The 20,669-nt window shown below is 40.2% G+C and overlaps 1 protein-coding gene across 6 annotated transcripts in view; it reads left to right on the forward strand.

Moving 5' to 3' along the window:
- syne1a (spectrin repeat containing, nuclear envelope 1a) overlaps positions 1 to 20,669 on the forward strand; it is a 122,201-nt gene that overhangs the window by 11,780 nt on the left and 89,752 nt on the right. For all 6 annotated transcript variants that reach the window (XR_004336059.1, XR_004336058.1, XM_032542249.1 and 3 more), the window contains exons 7-42: positions 551 to 732; positions 837 to 1,033; positions 1,648 to 1,760; positions 2,313 to 2,351; positions 3,650 to 3,757; positions 4,208 to 4,345; positions 4,776 to 4,940; positions 5,199 to 5,311; positions 5,416 to 5,584; positions 5,868 to 5,964; positions 7,739 to 7,944; positions 8,436 to 8,600; positions 8,805 to 8,957; positions 9,488 to 9,631; positions 9,806 to 9,982; positions 10,569 to 10,727; positions 10,933 to 11,097; positions 11,279 to 11,413; positions 11,728 to 11,889; positions 12,042 to 12,250; positions 12,354 to 12,462; positions 12,590 to 12,754; positions 12,855 to 13,022; positions 13,588 to 13,752; positions 14,301 to 14,441; positions 14,595 to 14,755; positions 14,974 to 15,130; positions 15,870 to 16,097; positions 16,216 to 16,314; positions 16,560 to 16,747; positions 17,943 to 18,066; positions 18,247 to 18,413; positions 18,598 to 18,751; positions 18,889 to 19,544; positions 19,875 to 20,054; positions 20,196 to 20,349. Coding sequence is in view for 4 of the 6 variants with exons in the window: in XM_032542249.1 (XP_032398140.1) it covers positions 551 to 732; positions 837 to 1,033; positions 1,648 to 1,760; positions 2,313 to 2,351; positions 3,650 to 3,757; positions 4,208 to 4,345; positions 4,776 to 4,940; positions 5,199 to 5,311; positions 5,416 to 5,584; positions 5,868 to 5,964; positions 7,739 to 7,944; positions 8,436 to 8,600; positions 8,805 to 8,957; positions 9,488 to 9,631; positions 9,806 to 9,982; positions 10,569 to 10,727; positions 10,933 to 11,097; positions 11,279 to 11,413; positions 11,728 to 11,889; positions 12,042 to 12,250; positions 12,354 to 12,462; positions 12,590 to 12,754; positions 12,855 to 13,022; positions 13,588 to 13,752; positions 14,301 to 14,441; positions 14,595 to 14,755; positions 14,974 to 15,130; positions 15,870 to 16,097; positions 16,216 to 16,314; positions 16,560 to 16,747; positions 17,943 to 18,066; positions 18,247 to 18,413; positions 18,598 to 18,751; positions 18,889 to 19,544; positions 19,875 to 20,054; positions 20,196 to 20,349 (6,012 nt within the window). In the remaining 2 variants the exon portion in view is untranslated. The remainder of the gene's footprint in view (positions 1 to 550; positions 733 to 836; positions 1,034 to 1,647; positions 1,761 to 2,312; positions 2,352 to 3,649; positions 3,758 to 4,207; positions 4,346 to 4,775; positions 4,941 to 5,198; positions 5,312 to 5,415; positions 5,585 to 5,867; positions 5,965 to 7,738; positions 7,945 to 8,435; positions 8,601 to 8,804; positions 8,958 to 9,487; positions 9,632 to 9,805; positions 9,983 to 10,568; positions 10,728 to 10,932; positions 11,098 to 11,278; positions 11,414 to 11,727; positions 11,890 to 12,041; positions 12,251 to 12,353; positions 12,463 to 12,589; positions 12,755 to 12,854; positions 13,023 to 13,587; positions 13,753 to 14,300; positions 14,442 to 14,594; positions 14,756 to 14,973; positions 15,131 to 15,869; positions 16,098 to 16,215; positions 16,315 to 16,559; positions 16,748 to 17,942; positions 18,067 to 18,246; positions 18,414 to 18,597; positions 18,752 to 18,888; positions 19,545 to 19,874; positions 20,055 to 20,195; positions 20,350 to 20,669) is intronic.

The raw sequence follows: 20,669 nt of genomic DNA on the forward strand, positions 1-20,669 counted from the left end.
CTGAGAAGTAGATTATGTGTGCATAGCAATAAATCATCAACTTGACCAACTAATATATTTTGCAGTTGTTGTCCCAAATCATACACATATTTTTATTTATTTTTTTACACATGAAAGGTTCTTTGTTGGTATATCTGTCATATTTTTTCAACTAAATTGCTATTCTGTACAATCATAGTTACATAAGATATTATTTATTCAACATTATATGGGTAACAAAAAACTAAATTAAAAATAGGACATTTAAAGAGTGCAGAAAATGTCAATTCTAAGTAAGTAAAGTCAGATCTCCTCAAATCGATTATTAAGTTGCAACAAAATTTCGACTCTCAAGTATTCCAGTGTTAAGCTGCCCATTGGAACAACACTTTAATAAATAAAGCTTAATCATGAGCAATGGAAAACTGGTCTTTCAAACAAACACATAATGATGACAACTATCTATGTATTCAAGAACTGTGTATCACTGAGGGATGTCAGTTGCATCAGTTGCAAAAACCAAACACAAAGACACAACTATTACAATTTCCTAGTTTCCTGATCTTTTCAGATTGAGGAGCTGACCTGTAGCCTACCAGCACTTCAGGCCTTGTCCAGCAGCACTTCTTCACTGGACAGCTCCACCAGCAGCACTGAAACCACCAGCCCACCTGTCAAAAGAAAACCCCTCCCACCTATGCAGGGGGGGGCCAGAAAGGCACTACTAAGATGGGTCCAGCAGACAGCCACCAAGTATGTAGTACAAATTGTATTGCTCTTCAAAACCAAATGCAAAATGCCCCACAACATTAACAGTGAAACTTGTTTTCTTTCTGCTTTTGCTCTGTTCTTTGTAGACGTCTGGGCATTGAGGTAAAGGACTTTGGCCCCAGTTGGCGCACAGGGTTAGCATTCTTTGCAGTTATTCATGCCTTTCAGCCCAATCTTGTTGACATGGAGCGTGTATGGGGGAGGCCCAACATAGAAAATCTGCAGGAAGCCTTCTTATTGGCTGAGACAGAGCTGGGCGTTCCACAACTTCTCGACCCAGAGGGTAAATTACATTTTGTATTTTTTAGTGACTTTGACATTATATTGATGAAAACTTAACAGAGCAATTAACCACATCAACATCATGGGATCAAAGTAATTCTACAGTCATTTTCCTCTGTATTACATTTTCTCTTGGCTACATTATCTTTAATAGAAAACAATTTGGCCTTGTGTTACTCACTCAATTAATAATAAATGACTTGTCTTAAATATCATTTAAATCTGTAGTTTTTTATCATATAGAACAGTTTTTGCTCAAGAATCCTGAAATACAATAGTGGGCATCTATCACAGTATCAGATGTGCACCTCAGTGTCACTTCCAAACACCAGCTGTGCCCCTTCACGCCTGCCCTTCAGAATGAACAACAAATCAAGCTTGACATCAATGTAATCGAGTTCCATTAGGCCATGAGATTCAGTATGCTGGAACCTCCAAACAAAACTTGGACACTAATCTGAAGTGCTGGAGGTTGTTTTCATTTAAGGTGGTTGTCAGTTTCTGAATAGATGTGAGTCAAACATTTGTTTCTATTGAGAAACTACGGAAGGTATTATCAGCTTGCCTAAACTTGATATAACTTACTTAATTACATTAATGTGGTTCCCTCCTTAGATGTTGATGTAGACAAGCCAGATGAGAAATCCATTATGACATACGTAGCACAGTTCCTGAAGCATCATCCTAAACGAAAGCAGAGCGACTCAGACGGACAGCCAGAAGAAGAGGTAACCAGCTCAAATTTATTTCAGTCTGGATACGTCATTAGTTGTCTTCTCTTTTTCTGCATCCTGTGTGTTTTTTCTTTCTCTCTAGATGTCACAGTTAGTGTGTCAAATTTCAGCCATGGCATATACTGTACAGAGATGGCATGTTTAGTTAGTGTTGTGTGCACAGCCGGGTCCTTCTAAACACTGTTTAAACATTAATGCTTGTTTTAATCTATTCAATGGCAAGGTGAGTGAGGCTTTTTTCATGGCCGCGTTTGGTACAAGTCAGAGCAATTACAGGAAGTGAATTACCATAATTTATGATTACTTAATTTTTTTCTAAACTATTGTGAAGTAAGAACCACCAATCTGCTATACAAAGTAGGTAAAACTGACTAATTAAAGTAAATTACTAAAGTAATTTCACTTCTAATGTGACTTAGGTCTGGCAGTGTGTTGCCTATTTTATGTCTTTTCTTGTTGCACATTTCTCTCCTTGTCTTTGTCTCTCTGGTGTTTTTGTGTGTTGACTGCTTTCCTGTGGTTGTTGTGCTGGCCTCTGTCCTACAGCAATGTCTTGCTCCTCGGGATATAGAGGAAATGTTGGAGGTAGGTTATAGAGTAACTTAAAGGTCCCAGGGGCAGGTTTTCCATCATTTTTCGCAGCTCAATGCGATTAGCACCCATGCACATTCATAGTTTCCATACAAATATGATTAATGCTTATTTTTCAGACTCTACTATTGGATTACAGTATCACTGCCCAATTTACAGTGTATGGGTGAGATTAAACATTGTTTTATCATGTCAAAATAAAGCCTATGTGGGTTGGCTCTTTATTGTACCTGATGTCATATTTCTGCCGCAGGGTTTCTGAGCCATGATAACAAAAGAGAAGTCCAGTATAATAAGACGTGATATTACCATTTATTAACGTTACCTCCCGCTACGGCTTCTGGTTCCATTAGCATGACAATGAAAGCCTCTGGCATTGGCAGTGTGCATTGATACAGCGTATTTGATGGAAAGCTTGTGAATAGAGGTTGCCTGTTTTTAAGGTTAACAGTGGCAGGAACATTGATGTGCTTTAAAGCCACGCTAACCACTTGCTTTCAGTGTTGCACCGTGTTTTATTGTCTTACTACACTTACTAGGCTTTTGGTGGTTGTTGTGTTTCACACCTGTTTGGTTCTTTGTTGACAGTTCTTGAGTACATGCTAATGTTTGTTTTGAATATTCTCTTTTATTGAATGAAGTTCAATTGACCCTTGTGTTTTCACAAAAAACAACAAAAGTGTTGTTTTATAGAAAATAAATAACTTCTGAAACACTGGTTGTAAAAGGATTTGCAGAAGTTGAGTACAATGTAATAGATAAAAGTCTGCTTTCATTTGGAATTAGCTTTTATTTATTTTAATGCTGTCATAAAGAATAAGGTTTAATATCCAGACATGATGTGAAGTGATTAATCTGAATAGACTGAGAATGAACAGCTCTCAAACTGAATAGACAATCTCACAAGCTTTTGAGCAGCATAGTTTTATCGTCATGGTTACTCAAAATCCAATGAAATGTTAGTAGGGGGTCTCAGACAAAATACCCTGTTCAAATTGAGTGTTTTTGGCAGCTGTGGTTTTTTTACGTTTTGTCCTACAGGGAGACACAGAGGATTAGGAGAACACATGTTTAACAGTACATGCCTCTCTTTCACCCTCTTCCTTTCATCAATCCCTCACACATGTATTTGGTTAATCACCTTTTCTCTCCATCTTTCTGTTTTACCCTCTCACTTACACTCTTCTGTCCTCTCTTTTTTAATTTGTTTTTCATTTCCCTGTTGCACTTTCCACAACCATTTTTCCACCCATTCTTCACCCCGCCACCTCTCACCCATCCCGGCCTCCTAGAGAGAGCAACGAAAGAGCCTAAGGGAGCTCAAAATGTGGCTCAACCAGCTGGAGACAGACGCAATACAGGCCCAGGAGACTGAGGGCAATCTCGCTCAACAGTACCAGGTTTGTGTGTGTGTGTGTGTGTGTGTGTGTGTGTGTGTGTGTGTGTGTGTGTGTGTGTTTGTGTTTGTGTATGGGGGGGCAGTTTAAACTGGGCACACTGGGCACAGGCGCTCCTATTATTAACCTAATCAGTGGCATTACACTGTCGGGATCAGACGGCAGCCGTCATATTTTCAGTCAATCTGGCTTATTCCAACAAGCCTCGGGATACTTTCCATATTCAGCAGCATGTGGGACACCCCCATTTTATTTGCACATTATTCAGAAAGTCTGAGAATGTAAAGCCAGAAAGAGGATTCTGCATTCAGAGACAGTAGGTCACCAATTTTAATGAGGTTCTGATTGGATACCAATGGTAAGAAGGTGTGACCCATGAAAAAGAGCCCATGTCTATGTACTGTAACTTGAATATTTTTGAATTATGAACAGATTTCACTTCTTTCTTTTTAGTTGTTCAAGAGTCTGCATGTCCAGTTGGAAATGAGGAGGAAGCAGGTGGATGGAGCTTTGCAGTCCACTCAGAAGGATGGGATACTGACTGTGGATCAGGCTCTGGTCAAACAGGCCTGGGAAAGAGTCTCTAATATGGTGAGAGAAGCAGGCGGGACATTCAACCTCTTCAAATGTTTCCAGACAGATTTGAACCAAGGATGTCATGGTTGCATGTGGTTTTTAGAATGCCAGGTTAAAAATAACCAGTCTGTCAGTCTGCAACTGTTAGTTGTTTTATTGTTTGTTTGTTTTTAAGCAAGCGTAATGATGTTTCGTCTCCTATGTATTCATAATTTAGTTCTATTCAATAAGGACACAAACTGAAGCAAAAGCTATAACTTTAAAGTCTGTTTATTTCCTGTGTGTGACTTCCAGTTTTCATTGTAATTGTTTTAATCTGTAATGCGTTTTCACTTTTGAGCTTTAATTGGGGTTGTAAGGTGATTTTTGTTGTTGTTCTATGCAATAACAATCACAGTCTGCTCATAGTGTTTCTCTGTCACCTCAACTGTGTTTCTTATTTCAGCTCTTGAACTGGCATCTGCAGCTGGACAGGTCTCTGCCGGCTCCTCTGGATACGGTGGGGGCATGGCTGCATGAGGCTGAAGGAGCCCTGCGACAAGAGATCATCGTCCATCAGGCGCACAATGTGACAGCTACCACTGTGCGCAGGGCTCTGGAGCAGCACAAGGTTAGCATGGAGCCATAGAAAGGAGAGGCAAAATGCTGAAACGAAGGACAACTTGGCACTGACAGAGCGTTGGCTTTGTTCAGTTTATGTTTTAGTCATAAGTAAATTCAGTATTAGGAACAGTACACTGCACGCACATGTCATTTTAATTTATTATCAAATGTTCTGATCAGAAACATATTTTTCTTCAGTCTTTACAAGTATTTGTTTGTTTTTATGTGTTCATGTGCTGTATGTATTTAAATGTACACTGTGCAGGATGTGTTGAAGAGCCTGGAAAGTCACCAGCAGGTATTTCAGAGGATCCATAAAGACAGAAGTGTTGATGGAGTCCCTGTTCCCCCGGACCAGCTCCAAGACATGGCTGAGAGGTAATAAAGACACCTGCCCATCTCTCTTGGAAGTCTGATATTAACTAGCTCACTTGGCATGATTTCACATTTTGCTTTTTGTTTCTAAAACGTTTGTTTTTTAGGATGAACTTTGTCTCTACATCTTCTAGCATCCACTTATCTAGAATGGAATTTGAGGAGAACAAACACCATATGCAGGGCTTCCTTACTCTAGCCGAGTCCAAGCTCAAATCCTGGATCATAAAATACAACCGTCAAGAGTCCGTGGAACTCATGCTCCACAACTATATTGTAAGCTCAGACTTTTTTTCACTCTGTAAACTATGTGCAGAAATTTTAATTGCAACTTTAGGGTTCCTATGTAGATCTTGAAACTTAAGAAAAGAATGGAAAGTATTTTATTTTACTATATTTTAGGATATTATTTGATAAAAGTCCTAAGGATTTAACAAATAATTTATACTCCATAGTGTATGACTACTAGATTCAATGCTGTATATCCATTATGATGTTACTGTAAGCACTGTCTCCTAATATATGGTAATGGTTTCCCATTTGATTCTGTCTTCATCAGGCATTTGTGGAGAAGCAACGTTTCTTTGAAAATTACGAGGCATTGTTCCAGTCCCTGAAACTGTCTGCTGAGGCCTATGTCAATGCTGACAGCTCAGGTGAAAAATTTAAATGTAAACAGTAAATGTATGATTTGATATGTAATGGACACAATAACCTTCCTGGATCAAGTCCATGCTGTATGTTTTTATGTACATGTGTTTTTTTGATTACTGACAACAAAAAAATGGCATTTAGGAGCTGCTGATGCAGATAAAATCCTCTGTGAAGGTCTAAGTAATTCTATAATGAATTGCAAATGAAGGTACTTAATTATTTCAATGCCAAAATCACATAAAAATACATTATAAAGCAGTCCTTCTCAGTGATGTCCACAGTGCTCTAATACAATTAGAGATATTACAGGGATAGATATCTCAATATAAATGGTATGGCAACATTTTCACAAATTACGTTATTAGGTTCGCCAAAACATAATTGCATTCTCATCCTTTGGATGATGCTTTAAACTAAAATTGAGTGGCGCTACATATCTTAACATTGTAAACATATCTTAACTTTATCCTCCCTTGTCTACAGCTCTATAATCAATGACACTTTCTATTCCAGCAGCTCAGTATGCCCCTGTCTGGTTTTACAGCTTGGTATAAGGGGAGAGTCTGCAGGCTACAGCTAAATGAGGTTCCTCCACTCCCAGCTCTCAGTGGGGAATACGACCCCATTTGCTAGTTAGGGGCTGCTCCACTTCTGCAGGTCTCTGGGCGCAAACTGAGCTAGCTTGTTGGTTTCATTAAGTTTCAGGGTTGTGCTCCTTTAGGGTATGCAGAGCGGAGAAGTAAGGTATGGCGAGAAATCAGGATATCTGAGGCTCAATTGGTCTACCCCACAAATGACGTTGTCGTCCTCCGTGAGCCTTGCATGCAATTAACACCCTCGGCTCTGATTGGCTGGATTAGAGCTCATTCGGATATTTTTAAAGGGCCAGTTTGAGGTTATAACAGACTGAGGCTGGAGAGGATGATAAGGGGATTGATATGTAATTATCTGCTATTTAAAGGCATAGTAGTATGTGATTCATTCGTTTGTTTGTTTGTTTGTTTGTTTGTTTATTGTCCCCATGGGGAAATGATGTTGCAGTAAAATCACATCACATGGTATTTATCCTCATGTGTATTTGAAACTGGATAATTGTATTTGGAGTCATTAATCTGCTCCACACTGGCTGACAATAGTTTGTGATAAAGGAGTTTTGAGACCTAAGAATTTGTACCAATGCAATGCAACACAAGCAAAAATAATACATCTCCCTGTAGTGAGAGTTTTTGAGGTCAGAGGATTGTCTGCAAAGCTGTAGCTCCATCACTCTTTATGTGCTCTTCGTCTGGTCTTTCTATAAATATGTGTACCAAATGTCTTGTGCCTCAAAGGAAGGTTATGTAACTTTTCCAATAAGTTTTCCAAGTGACAACTGTAGATTAATAGTATATGTAAATACTAAATTGTAAAACTAGACTAGAGAACACAAGTAATCAAACTAACTTAATAATAACAAATACACAACAATAACATTAGCTTACCTTAGCCACCATGTGCCCCCTGGGATACCAGACCAAGTAAGGCTGTGGCAAAAACCCTGAGTATATTAAATTGAGCAAGGTTGTGTTACTCATGGAATCAAAATCAAATCCATATAAATTGACAAGCAATTCAATCAAAGTTTTAATATTGAAGATGAAGTATGTTTATGTCTCCTGTTTACAATGTTTTAGTGTGACTAGTATTGTTAGCAGTAACAGTAGCAGCAGTGCTAGCAGTAGTGCTGGTAGTAGAAGTATTACTATTGCTGTCATTGTTAATTTATTTCTGCTCCAGTGGAAGAGGGGGAGATGGGAGTGCGCAGGTTCATGCGGGAGGTGGTGACACAGTGGAGGAGTTTATCCATGGAAGTGCGCAGTGTGAGGAGCATGCTGGAGGAGGTGCTGTCCAACTGGGAGAGGTATAGCTCTACTGTGGCCTGCTTACAGGCCTGGCTGGAGGATGCAGAGGAAGCCCTGAGCCGGCCAGAAAACACAAAACGGGTATGGGATTAACTTTTAATATCGTAAGAAACCCCACCATACACTCAAAGTTTCATTTTTCTGTGCACAGATTAAAAGTTTCCTCATACATGTATTTATTTGATGGATTCAATGCCTCCCAGTAGTAGCAATCAAAACCACGTCAGCCCAATTTCAAGCATTTGGTCTTCTAAGTGGAATCCTATTAGCAGTCTCCACTCAAGTATCAAATGATCTCCTTGACTTACATCAAGCCACTAAGGATATTCTGGTTGTTGTATTGCCATGGTTACCTCAGATTCACATCCCCACTAAGGATTAGACAGCTAATTACCCCAGTTTTTTTATTGTTCTCTCTTTGTTTCATTCTATGAATCCCTTCTTTGTCTTTTTTTTGACTAGCTTTCTTTGTTTCTTTCTTTGACACTCATTCTTTGTGTTGTTCTTTGTTTCTCTTAATTTCCCCGTGTCTCTCTCTTTCTGTCTTTTTAATGCGTCTCTTTGTCATCCAGGAGTTTTTCAGGAATCTCAGCCACTGGATAGATCAGCATGCGGCCATGAATGACTCTGGGAATTTTCTCATTGAAACGTGTGATGAGACTGTGTCGCTTGATCTCAAGCAGCAGCTACTTCTTTTGAATGGACGATGGAGAGAACTCTTCCTCCAAGTCAAACAAGTAACAAACAAAAACATCCTAAAAATACAACTAAAATACAGTCAGATAATTTAATTAAATTCTGTGTCTTGGTAAATTTATTGTTTTTAGTTGATTACTTTATTTTGAATGTTACTATTGGTACTATTTGACCCAGAACTGAGGAAGGTACATCTCTTGATAAAAATCTAATCCTATCAATCCTCAATCTTTCCTCCGTTGCAGTATGCCCATGAAGATGAGCTGGAGAAGTGGAGAAAAGACCATCTAAAGGCTGTGTCAGCCCTCAAAGAGCTCCTGGACACAGCAGAGGCCAGCCTCAGTGTTCCTGTCCAAGTGTCTTTCCTCAACGTTAGAGCTTTTCTGCAGGATGTGGAGGTGAGAAAAGCAAACTGACAGTTTTTCTATCATACGTTGAAGAACAGCACAATAAGACAAGTGCTTATTACCAGATATTCTCATTATTATCAGCAGCTGATACTTTTACATTATCACATTACATTTTCAACAAGTGTGTTTTAGGTTGATTCCATCACGACATCAGCCCAACTTATTGTTTGTGACTGTTGTGTACCATCTAAATCTAGTCAGCCATTTAGCTTTCATCATCTTTCCCACTTGTTTTACCTTTAGTGAAGTTGAGCTCTTCAACTGTTTTTTTTAGCTGTGGGTTACATAGCACACTTCAAGCAGTATATATATTTTAGCTAATATTTTTGGGTTTTCAACTGAACCTTCGTTCAACTCAACTTTCAAGAAAAGTTACTTAAAGCTTTATGTCACTTCTGTTAAATAGAGCTGCAGAAAACCTAGCAACATATTTTTCTATAGCCAATATCAGTTTAGATCAAACTGCATTCAACTTAAGGACCTATAAAATTACCCTTTTCCTCTTTCTCTCATCTCAGAATACCAAGCAAAAGGTTGTTGCCATGGAGACACAATACAAGTTGGCTGCCCGCAGTGCTCAGCTTCTTGCCAAGGATGCGCCACAAGAAGAGGCTGCCTGGGTCATGGCAACTATGACAACAGCCAAAAGTCAGCTGAGTAAGGTAGGTATCATTTAAGTCAAAAATCCATGAGAAGTAGTATGAAATCTACCTGAAGTCTTTCTTTGAAATCAACACAGTTATCTTGTCCTCTTTGACAAATTTTTAATATCTTCATCACATATGTTTGACTTTCTGTGTCACTATTCAATGACCCAGTTTGTTATTTGTTTCCAGGTGAGAGAGCGGTGTCCCTCCCTTGTAAGGGAGTGTCATGTCCTTCTGCCACTGTTGGAGGAGATGGAGAAACACATCACTGCTTTTTACCAAGCCCTGGAGCGGGCCAGTCGCATCACTTCTGCTGCCAGAGACCCAGACACACAGACCCAGGCCCAGCGAAAACAAAAGTGGCAGGTTAGATATGATGAGTTGTGTGTTATTGGGACGCAACAACAGGACGGTTGTGTTTAGGAAAAGAACAACGGGAAAATTAATTGTCACACATGGGACAAGATCCCCAGTCTGGGGATGAAAGTCGTGTTTTGTTATACCCATCCACCACCCCAACCACCCTCCTTGGGCGGACTTTCTGCTTTTTATGAAACTTGTTACCGTAGTCAGGCTGCAATCACGAAAGATGAAATGCATAAGTTTAAAATTTGTGCACACCAAGACAAAAACAACGACATGAACGTGTCCCTGTACACGAATCAGTAGATTAAATAACGTGACCATTTCACAATGATATGTTATTATATTCAAAAGGTGATGGCAAAATCTACAAAAAACCTACATTCAAATATAACTAAATCTGCTCTCTTGTGTCTATTTTATCTCTACCATTGGTAATATATTTATCTTCATCTTTACAACCTATTTTTAACATAACCGTTCTGTCGGTGGGGAAGGGAGTTACTGATATATAAGAAAAATTATGATATATTTGAATGTACCATTGTCAACATACTTTTCATGTTTGTCGTTTCCACAATTTCCTCAGGATTTGTTAAACCAGCAGCAAAGCTGTAAACGCTGTCTTTCAGTGATTGAGAGGAATCACAACACACTGCAGAGGGCGCTCTCCACCAGTAAGGTGCTCCGAAATTTTGATCTGTCCCTGCTGCAAAAGAGAGTGGCTGAAATACAGGGCTCAGCGCAGGTTAGTGTTAAACATACACCAGAATGCCACACAGACACTGCATTGCCCTCAACGCTGATTATGTTAATGAGATCACAAGAACATCAAAAACACCCAGGAGGCAACAGTGCAGATTAGACTTACTTGTGTGTCTCATTATTCGTTAATTAAACTACATTACCGAAGAGACCACATAATCACCATTTCCTATTGTCCATCCTCTTAGGCTTTGCTGAAGGAGGTTGGGGAATGGAGAAGGCAGGAAGAGGCCAACAACTGCCTAAGGAGGAGGTTTGAAGAATCAAGACAAGAGCTGGAGAAAGTGCTGAAGAAAGCTCAGGGCTACTTGAGAGAGACTGGAGATGCTGAGGAATTACTGAAGAAACACAGTGTAAGATCAAACATGTAACCTTCTGATGTAAACAGAGGAGGTACATGACGGGTACGGCTAATCTGTAGAAAAGAATACTGGCTGCTAAATCTTTTTCTTGACCACAAAGATAAACAGATGTACTGCATAAGTATCAGTAGTAAAACAGAACTCAAAATAACTTGTATGTTTTTCTGCACAGGATTTTTTAGGCCAACTGGACCAGCGGTTGCTGAGCGTTTTCTTGAAGGCTTGTGATGAGCTGACTGACATCCTACCACAGGAAGAGCAACAGGGCCTGCAAGAAACTGTCCGCAGGCTGCACAAACACTGGAAGGTCAGGGGTAACAATGCTTTAACATTCTCACTAATTACCGTACAAATCTGGAAGCACATAGCCGATACTTCATTAACTAAACCAGGAAGACCTTTGGCTTTGATATAGTTCCCTCCAGTCGGTTTCAAATTAACCTGTACTAGTTAGAATAAAATGCAACCCTCTTAGTGTTTACTCACAATCTCTCTGGAGGATATTTTGTCTCTGACAGTTTCGGGGATGATACAATATGAGACTCAAACTTGTGTATATTATACAGTCTATCTTATCTTCCATGTCTCTAATGCTCTGTGTCGTCTCTGTCTTTTCCACAGGACATCCAGGGCGAGGTGCCATCTCACCTGCTCCGTCTGAAAGTGGAGGTGGAGCAAAGTCGAGTGGCTGTGATCATAGAAGACTGCAAAACAGAGCTGGACAGAGAAATTCAAGCCCTGTCTGGCACCTGCACCAGTGAGAGAGTGATCAAAGAGCACAGAGTGAGCCTCAGATTTGGTAGAAATTTATAACAGGTTAAACCAGGAGAGTGAGAAGGAGAAAGATAAAATCACTATGTAATGTAATGTAATCTAATGTAATCGTTATCATCATTCTGGAGTGTCCTAAATTCACCTTTTTATCTTATCTCCAGACTTTTTTCAGGGAACACAAACCTCTGACTTTGTGTGAGAAGAGGATTAAAAACATGGAGGATCTGTGTCATAATTTGCCTGACAATGACGCGGCTCACCGAACGTTAACCTCCACCAGGATTGCTGTAGCGGAAGTTACAGAGCAAATCAAGAGCACCCACCTCAAACTGGAGCATCACTCTGATAAATGGAAAGAGTGGAACGAGAGGTAAAGCTAAAAAAAACTCAAAATCCTTACAGCATATCCAACATCTTGAAGTCTGATATTTTCATCCCTGAAGGAACTAAAGATTAGTTGTTCCTTTTTCTAGGTTCTGTGAGCTTTCTGATTGGCTCTCTTCTCAGAAGAGGCAGGTGAGGCTTTTGCGAGAGACAGCAAGAAATTCCAGCCATCAGGAGCAAGTTGATGTTGCTGTTCAGGTGGGCTAGCACTTTATATGTGCTGCTTTAGGCACAGAGATTAGGTTATAATTCAACTCCTGGGTAAACATGCATTGCCTTTTTTTAAATTTGTTTTTTGCCTTTTTTGTGCTATCACTATTTCCAGGCACTGCAAGAAGCAGTAGATGCCCGAGAGGAGAGCCTGTTATGGCTTAAAAGTCGTCTTGCTGGCCTGTCTGAGGTTAGCTCCGAACTGGAGGTCCAGAGACAGAGAACAGCCCTGGCCAAACTCTCAACTGACATGCGGGCACTCTTTTCTTCACTCTGTCAGGTATTCTAAGATATTCTTAATGTTAAAAAGAAATACGTCTTTCTCCTGTGTTTTCTTAACATAATCATTTTGTTTGATGCTTTGCCTCCCTCATTTACAGTGGGGTGAGGAGGGCTCTGCTATGTTTGAGTACAAGGAGCTGAGAGAGGAGGTGCGTGGTGCTCTGGAGGAAGTTCTGAGAGTGCAAAGGGAGGCTGAGGAGCAGATCAGCAGGATCCTGGATGCTGAGGGCCTGGAGGAGGCCAAACAACTTTATCTTATTCACCAGGTGTGTGTAGTGCAGAGAGAGGAGAGTGGGGATGTCAACTGTGTTCAGGTATTTGATTTACACAAAAAGGATACATCTGATAACACAGAAATTATTTGATTAATACTGGCAGACATGGACATTATTGTGCATTCAAATCAAATAAATTCTAGTCTCTTCAATTCCTGTACTCAAATGTCTTATAAATTTTATGTCCCTGTGGGAAAATACATTTTAGTTCAGATTATGTCTGGTTTAAGTGATATAGAGAAAAATAAAGACATCTCACTAAATATTTAGAATGCATGCTTCTCACAACTTAAAGAGTAATTTAACACCCCCTGAAAGACTTTTTTTTGTTAACCTGTTGTGGTTTAACTTCTTACCTTACTCTTACTAGGACATTGTGACATCACTGTATGGTGTGCATACTATTTTGGATTAGAGATGAAACAGGCTTGAAAATGTCATCCAGGGAGGGCAGGAAAACACTTCTTTTCAGGATTGTGTTCCACTTCTTATGTTGTCATTTCTCTGCAGAAAGCAAATATGTCATCTGATTTTCTTGTCTATGTGTTTGTAATAGCACCACCTAAAGCGCCTGCATGCTAACCGGAGAGAGGCGGAGCTTCTAGTAGCCCACTGCCGCCAACTGCAGAAAGGGGAGGGGCTCAGTCAGTCTCTACAGGAGCTGGAGGGAGCTTTCAGAGATGTTGACCACAAATTAGGGGCAAAGGAGCACAACCTGCAGGTAGAACAAGCCTATTTTTTTCTGTGAGTCAGTGTGTTAATGTTTGCATGTGTGTGTCCACACAGACCCCTGCAGTGATCATTGATTGGTCCATGTTGAACCTTAACCAGATATTGATTGTTATGTGGTATGTTCAATTTGATTGTGTGTTGTCTTGGTATGTGTTTATACACTTCTAGCATCGTCTTCAAAGTGATCAGAAAATCTGCATAGAAATATCTAAGATGCCTGGAGGGCATAAGTTCATTTTTAGAGAAAAAATCAAAAACTCCAAAATATCATGAATAAATCGCAGTTAAAGATTAATTTTAGACGGACCCTATTACACCAGTAGTAAATAATAACAAAGAGAGTGATTGATGCTAGAGGATGCTGATGCAGAGATATAAGGTGGATTTTGTTGTTCCTTGTTACAGTTTACAGTAGTGGGGAAATCAGGAGTTAAATAAGAACACAAAAATACCCCTCAAATCTTTGTGTACATGTAGTATTTTTTGTATAAAACTTTACCCACTGACATGATTGTGCTGTTTCTTTGGCATCTCAAGGCAACTCTGAGCTCCTGGCAGAACTTTGAAGCTGAAAGAGAAAAAGTTTGGAGGTTTATCAGTAATACCAACAATGAGCTGCAGAAAGAACTCATTTTTAACAGCCTGGACGTCATGAAAACTGAACTTGAGCAAAACAAGGTGTGTATGTACTGTGCATGTGTGCGTGCGTGTGTGTGTGTGTGTGTTTGTGTGTGTGTGTGTGTGTGTCCGTGTGTGCGTGTCTTTGTGTGTTCATGTGTGTATGGTCTGTATTTGGGCATACAATATATTTTGTCTATTTCTTGCCTGTAGGAGCTCCTGACAAAGGTTGAGGAGTGTTCTGTGCGAGCAGATCTCCTCCTGGAGAAGGCAGCAGATATTCAGCTTGGTCCAAAAAATCTGACTCTTCTTCTACAGCAGGCCCAGTCCACCAGAGAAGCAGTCACACAACTTCAAGATCACCTCAACAAGAAGTATGTCCCATCCTCATCCCAAGTACAGTAAATTGTAACTTCCTCAAACTTAAGTCATATTTTCAAGTTTGATGAGGAAATATAAAGTGAGGCAGCAATTTTAACCATGCTAAATGGTATACTTGTGTGCTTGTTTGTTCACATTTTTACAGTATATCTAGATATGCACACAGTATATTTTATAAAATGGTTTGTATGTCTAATCTTTTGTTTTCCAGTTTTGTCCACCTGGAGATGATGTGTATGTGGTGGGAGCGCTTTAGCAATGAATCAGAGGCCTTTTCTCTGTGGATCAATGAGAAGGAGAAGGAGCTGGAGGCTGTCAACTCCACCTCCTCCTTAGATCCTCTGGACAAACACATCAGCACAGTGGATGTATGTTTTTCTTAAAACTGTCATTATTTATCTTGTTTTTTTATCCCTAATACTGATTGCATGCAGTATAGCTAAAAGAAATGTCACATCTTCTTTAATCATCTTCTGATATTCAAAAATAGATATGCATCATCCACACTTTTTTTTTCAGTAAAATTTGTCGAAATTGCTGTCTGGCCTGTAGCAGTGCCTGTACAGTATCAGTGTGGCCTGAGGTATATTAAGATTAAGATGAAATAAGATCTAAAACAAAATGCATGTAACCCTGAGGAGAAAAGTGGATCAGAGCTGCAGCAATGACAAGGATACAGGAAATATTTTGATAACATTGATGAAAATATAATCTTGGCTTGCCAGACCGCACCCTTGTCCATCTCATGGAGGTCTAGAAAAAAGAAATACCTTAAAATATTTGGGATAGCAGGACTTAAGAAGTCCTGCGGCAGCCGTTTGATCAGAGTTTGAAAACTCTTACCTCGAGAAACAACTCCTGTGCTTGAATTTATCTAGACCGCCACAAACCTGAATTGACACAACATGTATCTATGATAGACTTAGTAATTAATATAGATAAAACACAACAATGTCTGTATCAAGCCAATAAACAGGGAATTGGCACAGTGTTATCAAGTCTTTTTCTCCTACTGTTTTTAGTGTGTCTTGTTTATTGTATTTTTCCCAACTCAAGCCTTCCATACTTTTCCTGATTAGCATTCGTATGTTGTTGCATGCCCTACAGGCTGTAGAAAAAGGTTTAGAAGAGAGAAGGGCAGCTCTGGCCCACATGGAGGCAGACTGTGAGGCCCTGTCGAGTTGTGTGACCCCTGGAGAGACTGGACGTATCCGGTCACGACTTGCACAGATGAGACGCTACTGGGAAGAGTTGAAGGGAAGAGCAGAGCAGCTGGGAGGACAGCTCAACCAGAGCGCCTCTCACTGGCAGAGATACAACAACAACCTTGAACAGGTATACAGCAACACATAATGGAATAGATGGTGCAGAAATTGTAATTAAGACAGTGCATGTTAAATGCGTGCAAGTGTTAAATACATTTTTGAATAAGTAAGGTTTTTGTCATTGTCAGGTCAAGAAAGCAATGAGTGAACTTAAAGAGAAGTTTGAGTGTCCAGTCACATACTGTTCATCATCATCGGAGACCTACAAAAGCCTGCAGGATCATGTAGTAAGAAAAAACACAAAGAATGCCTTAATGTGACTTCACTATAGCTAAATGGAATCATTTGTTTGAAATTTAAGGTTGATTAAATCCTCTGGAATCTGGAGGGTATACCTCCAACAAGTGTAATATTTTATATTGTAATTTTGTTTTTCATACCCAAACAAAAAATTATGTTTAAATCAACCTTTTTCCTTTCAGGTTAGGCTGTAATCTCCACTATGACAATAGTACTTTTCTGTTTCCTCTAGGATGTCTGCCAGGCTGTTGAGCAGCTGAACCCCAGGCTGATGGCTTTGTGTGCGGCCATGAAGAGGCTTGGAGAGGGCAGCCAGCTGGAGGAAGAGGTGGCTAACCTCCAGAAGCAACAGAGAGAGTTTATGGAAAAGGCAACAGAAAAGCAATCTTCATTAGAGAGCCTTCTTGCACTGTGGCAAAGGTACACAGTAAACATTTATGTGTGCCTTTTGTAAATTGTTTTTGAAAATTTGGACACCTGCAAAAGAAACTATTGAAAAAAATAATACTTTAACTTTACATTTGTCTGAAAAAGAACATCAGTCTGTGTTAACATCATGCATCTTGTACACCTTGTTTTTTCATTACTGTAAATACCCACATATGAGCCTTCCTTTCTAGCTTTTAAGCTACTGTGATGCCTTGCTGGGCTGACGCTGTGTGTGTGTCTACAACACCTAGAAGATGTGTGTTTGTATATGTCAGGGGTTGTCACATTTTTAAATGATTTTGATTACATTATTTCTGTCAGCTTTGGTCAGTGGTCACACACATCTTTGATTGTATAAACATGGCTGTTTCCCCTTTTATTGTGCATGTACTCTTAATGCTGAATCCTCGTCTCTATGCCAATTTCCTTTTTTTATTCCCTGATTCATTCCCTCATCTTGGTGTGATGTAGAGGGGCAAGATTATTTTTTTGGGCCCTTCCCTTCATTACAGTGACAGTGGACGGACATGGAAGGGGGAGAGAGATGGGGGGGGACACACGTAGCAAAGGGCCGCAAGGTTGGACTCAAATCCGGGCCGCTGCAAGACTCAGCTAACATGGGGCGAACACTCCCACTGAGCGAGCCAAAGGCTGCCCCAGCCATCGTTGTTGAATAATAATAATATGCTTTTCTTGTCTATGTCTTTGATCTCACAATAGACCTGGACAATAGACTGGAGCCATTGTTTCTCACTTTTCTGTATTGGTCTCATGGTAGCTGTAGCTAGTGTGTGCACTGAGGGATTACTTACAGCACTGGGTGCTCTTGCGAGATATGGTTGCCCCATTCTGACCCTGTCACTGAGGCTTGGTCAGATACAATAAAATAACACACAGACTGTATCACTGCATCACTCTGTGTGTGTGTGTGTGTGTGTGTGTGTGTGTGTGTGTGTGTGTGTGTGTGTGTGTGTTTGGTGTGTGTGTTTGGGGTTTGTGTGTGTGTGTGTGTGTGTGTGTGTGTGTGTGTGTGTGTGTGTGTGTGTGTTTTTCATTGCATGTGTATACTTTCAGGAACAAGTTGCTGCTGATCTATTGTTGATCAGCATTTACTTTCAGAACAGTGCTGCATAAATTGTATTTTATTTGAATACATTTTTCTTATTGCCACCTTTTGTATCTACAGATTTGAAAAGGAGAGTTTGTCCATTAAAGGCTGGCTGAACAGGTGTGAGTCTGTATGCTGTCCAGACACAGTCCTGCTTTCTGCAGACAAAATAAAGCTTAGGAATGAACTACTAAATGTACAAGTAAGTCATTTTACTGTTCTTCACTTGGTTCTCACTAACCTTTACATTTACATTTAGATTTTATTTCTTGTATGTAGTGTTTTTCTTCCCTTTCCATTTTTATTTTTACCTCTCCAATAACACAATGTGTATTTTCTGCTATTTTGTTGCATAATTTTAAATATGTATTAACCCATTCAGGAAATGCGGGGGGAGATTGCATCCTATGAGGTTCTTCTGCAGGGTCTTGTCAATCTAGCGCTCTGTTTGTACCCCACGACGCCTGAAACTCGTATCGAAGAGCTCAGCAATGATCTCGCACAACTACAGGGAAGATGCACTTCTCTGAAGATCAGCACATCACACAGGCAATTCTCTTGTTTTACATATCATACAGATTATTAACTATGTTTATCTTTCCATGAATGGACTCCAGTCATTGTGTGGTTTAGCTTTTGTTCCCAAATTGATTGTTTTGTTTAAATATACACACGTCGAAACAGTAATCACTGTCATATTCTTAATCCAAATTGTCTTCCACTGCTCTTTTAGGCTGGAGCTGCTGGAGTCACAGTTGTCACAGCTGGAGCAGTTTGATCAGGCACTGCTGACTCTGACCCAAAGGAGTGAACAGTTCCTTTCTGACTTGAGAAGTTCTTACCAGGTTGATATTGCTGATATTGAGGGTGCAATTAGTAAGATGAAGGTGAGAAATCAGTACTTTGCTGTCACCAATGATGTTCTGTATAGCTCTTGTATATTGGAGTAGTTATGATAATCAAGTTTGTATTGATTGCTGTAGGAGTGAGTTCAAATTTGTCTAATTGAACCATCTTGTTGCAGGAGCATGAGATACAACTGCAGACACATGCATCGCTAAAAGACACTCTTCAGCAAAGAGAGTCCTCCCTGCTTGGCTGCTCCACCTCAGAGGCCCAACAGCAGCTCCAGGGCTGGAGGGAGGATTGCCTACAGCCCCTTAATGAATCCCAGCGTCTCCTGCTCCTCCGTAAAGACTGCCTGACTGAGTTAAAGACTTTTCTTGAAAAGCATGGAGCAGTAGCTATGGCTGTGCGCTGCCTTCACGAGGCGGTTGAGGGCAGGGGGAGCTGGGACCGCGCCAAAGTTGAAGAGCTGCACCGTGGAATTGGGGAAGAGGCTAAAGACGTGGCCAGGCTTGAGGCTGAGGCAGTCGGGTTAGACGGGCAGCTAAGCAAGGCACACCTTAACCTTATTGGTGCAGAGTGGCGAGGTTCCAAAGATGTAAGTCACCCTCAGGGAAGAACATCTTGCAGGGGACAGGCAGTGGCCCTAACTATGGCTCTAGAGGAGGTGCAGAGATGTTTGGGATGGAGGCAAAGTGAAGCAGACGCTTTAGGGGCATTATGGAGTTCCTTCAGGGAGAGGAGGGAGGAAGTGATGAAGAATTTGAAGAAACTGGAGGATGAAGCAAGGCAACAAGGGGCTAGAGAGAGCTCTGTACAGGCCTTTCAAAACAGGTATGTAAATAGTAATCAACACACTTTAGGCCTCTACGTAGATATATTATGAAATTATATTTAACATCAGTGTAGTCTGTACCAGCCGATACTGATTACATTGCTATTGTTTTCTTGTACCTGCTTTTTGTTGTTCTTAAGATATATGGTTGAATATACTTTGTCACTTTCAAATGCATCCTCTGAGCTTTTCATTTAGTAAGTCAAACTCCGAGAATATACTGTATTTGAATAAAGCCAAAGTATAGATCCATACAGAAAAATGTGAAATAATATGTTGGAATCAGGCTAGTAATCCCCATTGTTTTCTTTTGCATGTATTTCTCCCAGGCTGCGTTTTTTCGTCCAGCTGGAGGATGAGCTCCAGTCCCTGCAGCATTCCCAGCGGTGGTTAGAGGAGAAGGGAAGCCAGCTGGCCCAGAGAGACAGTGAGCTGGCTGGGGAGGCTCTCAGAGAGGTAGCACTTGTGAAGACAGCCTGGGAGAACGTCAGGACTTTGATCAACATTGGGTAAGGAGAAGGGATGACATAGAGGGATTTTGAAAAATGTATCTCACAGACATCACATTTGTTTTTAATCCTGTACTTCTGTTGATCCAACTATATACCAAGTAATAGTCTTGACCTTTTTCCTCTTTTTTCTCAATGCAGTCAGGAACAGAGTGGAGTTGTGGTAGATTTTCTCCGCCAGTTTAACCACCTGAAGTCAATCCTCACCACTGTTGTAGAGAATGCTCAGGCTGTTGCTCACACTCTGCCCGACCACAACCATAATGCTCAGGAAGCCAAAAGGACCTACACACGAGTTAGTTCCTTTTGTTGTTCTCAGAAAATTAGGGGTTGACTTTTCTGCTTTTTGTTTTTTAAATAATGCATGTGATGAACAACATTTCTAGCGATAATTGATACATCTAAACACGTGTGTCATGGTCCACGCAATTGTCCAAATTCTGTTAATATATTTTCTAATAAACAATAAGTTAAAGATTCATAGCTTTCACTGGGCAACTGGGCCGTTTTCCTTTCTTAAAATCATGTATTAGACTGTAATGTGCATTATTTCTTTATTTCTATTGCATATCAGTCAATAAACTACTCTCTAAGATATAGGATTGCATTTCAACA

Source organism: Etheostoma spectabile, chromosome 18 (assembly GCF_008692095.1).
Source record: "Etheostoma spectabile isolate EspeVRDwgs_2016 chromosome 18, UIUC_Espe_1.0, whole genome shotgun sequence".
NCBI lineage: Eukaryota > Metazoa > Chordata > Actinopteri > Perciformes > Percidae > Etheostoma > Etheostoma spectabile.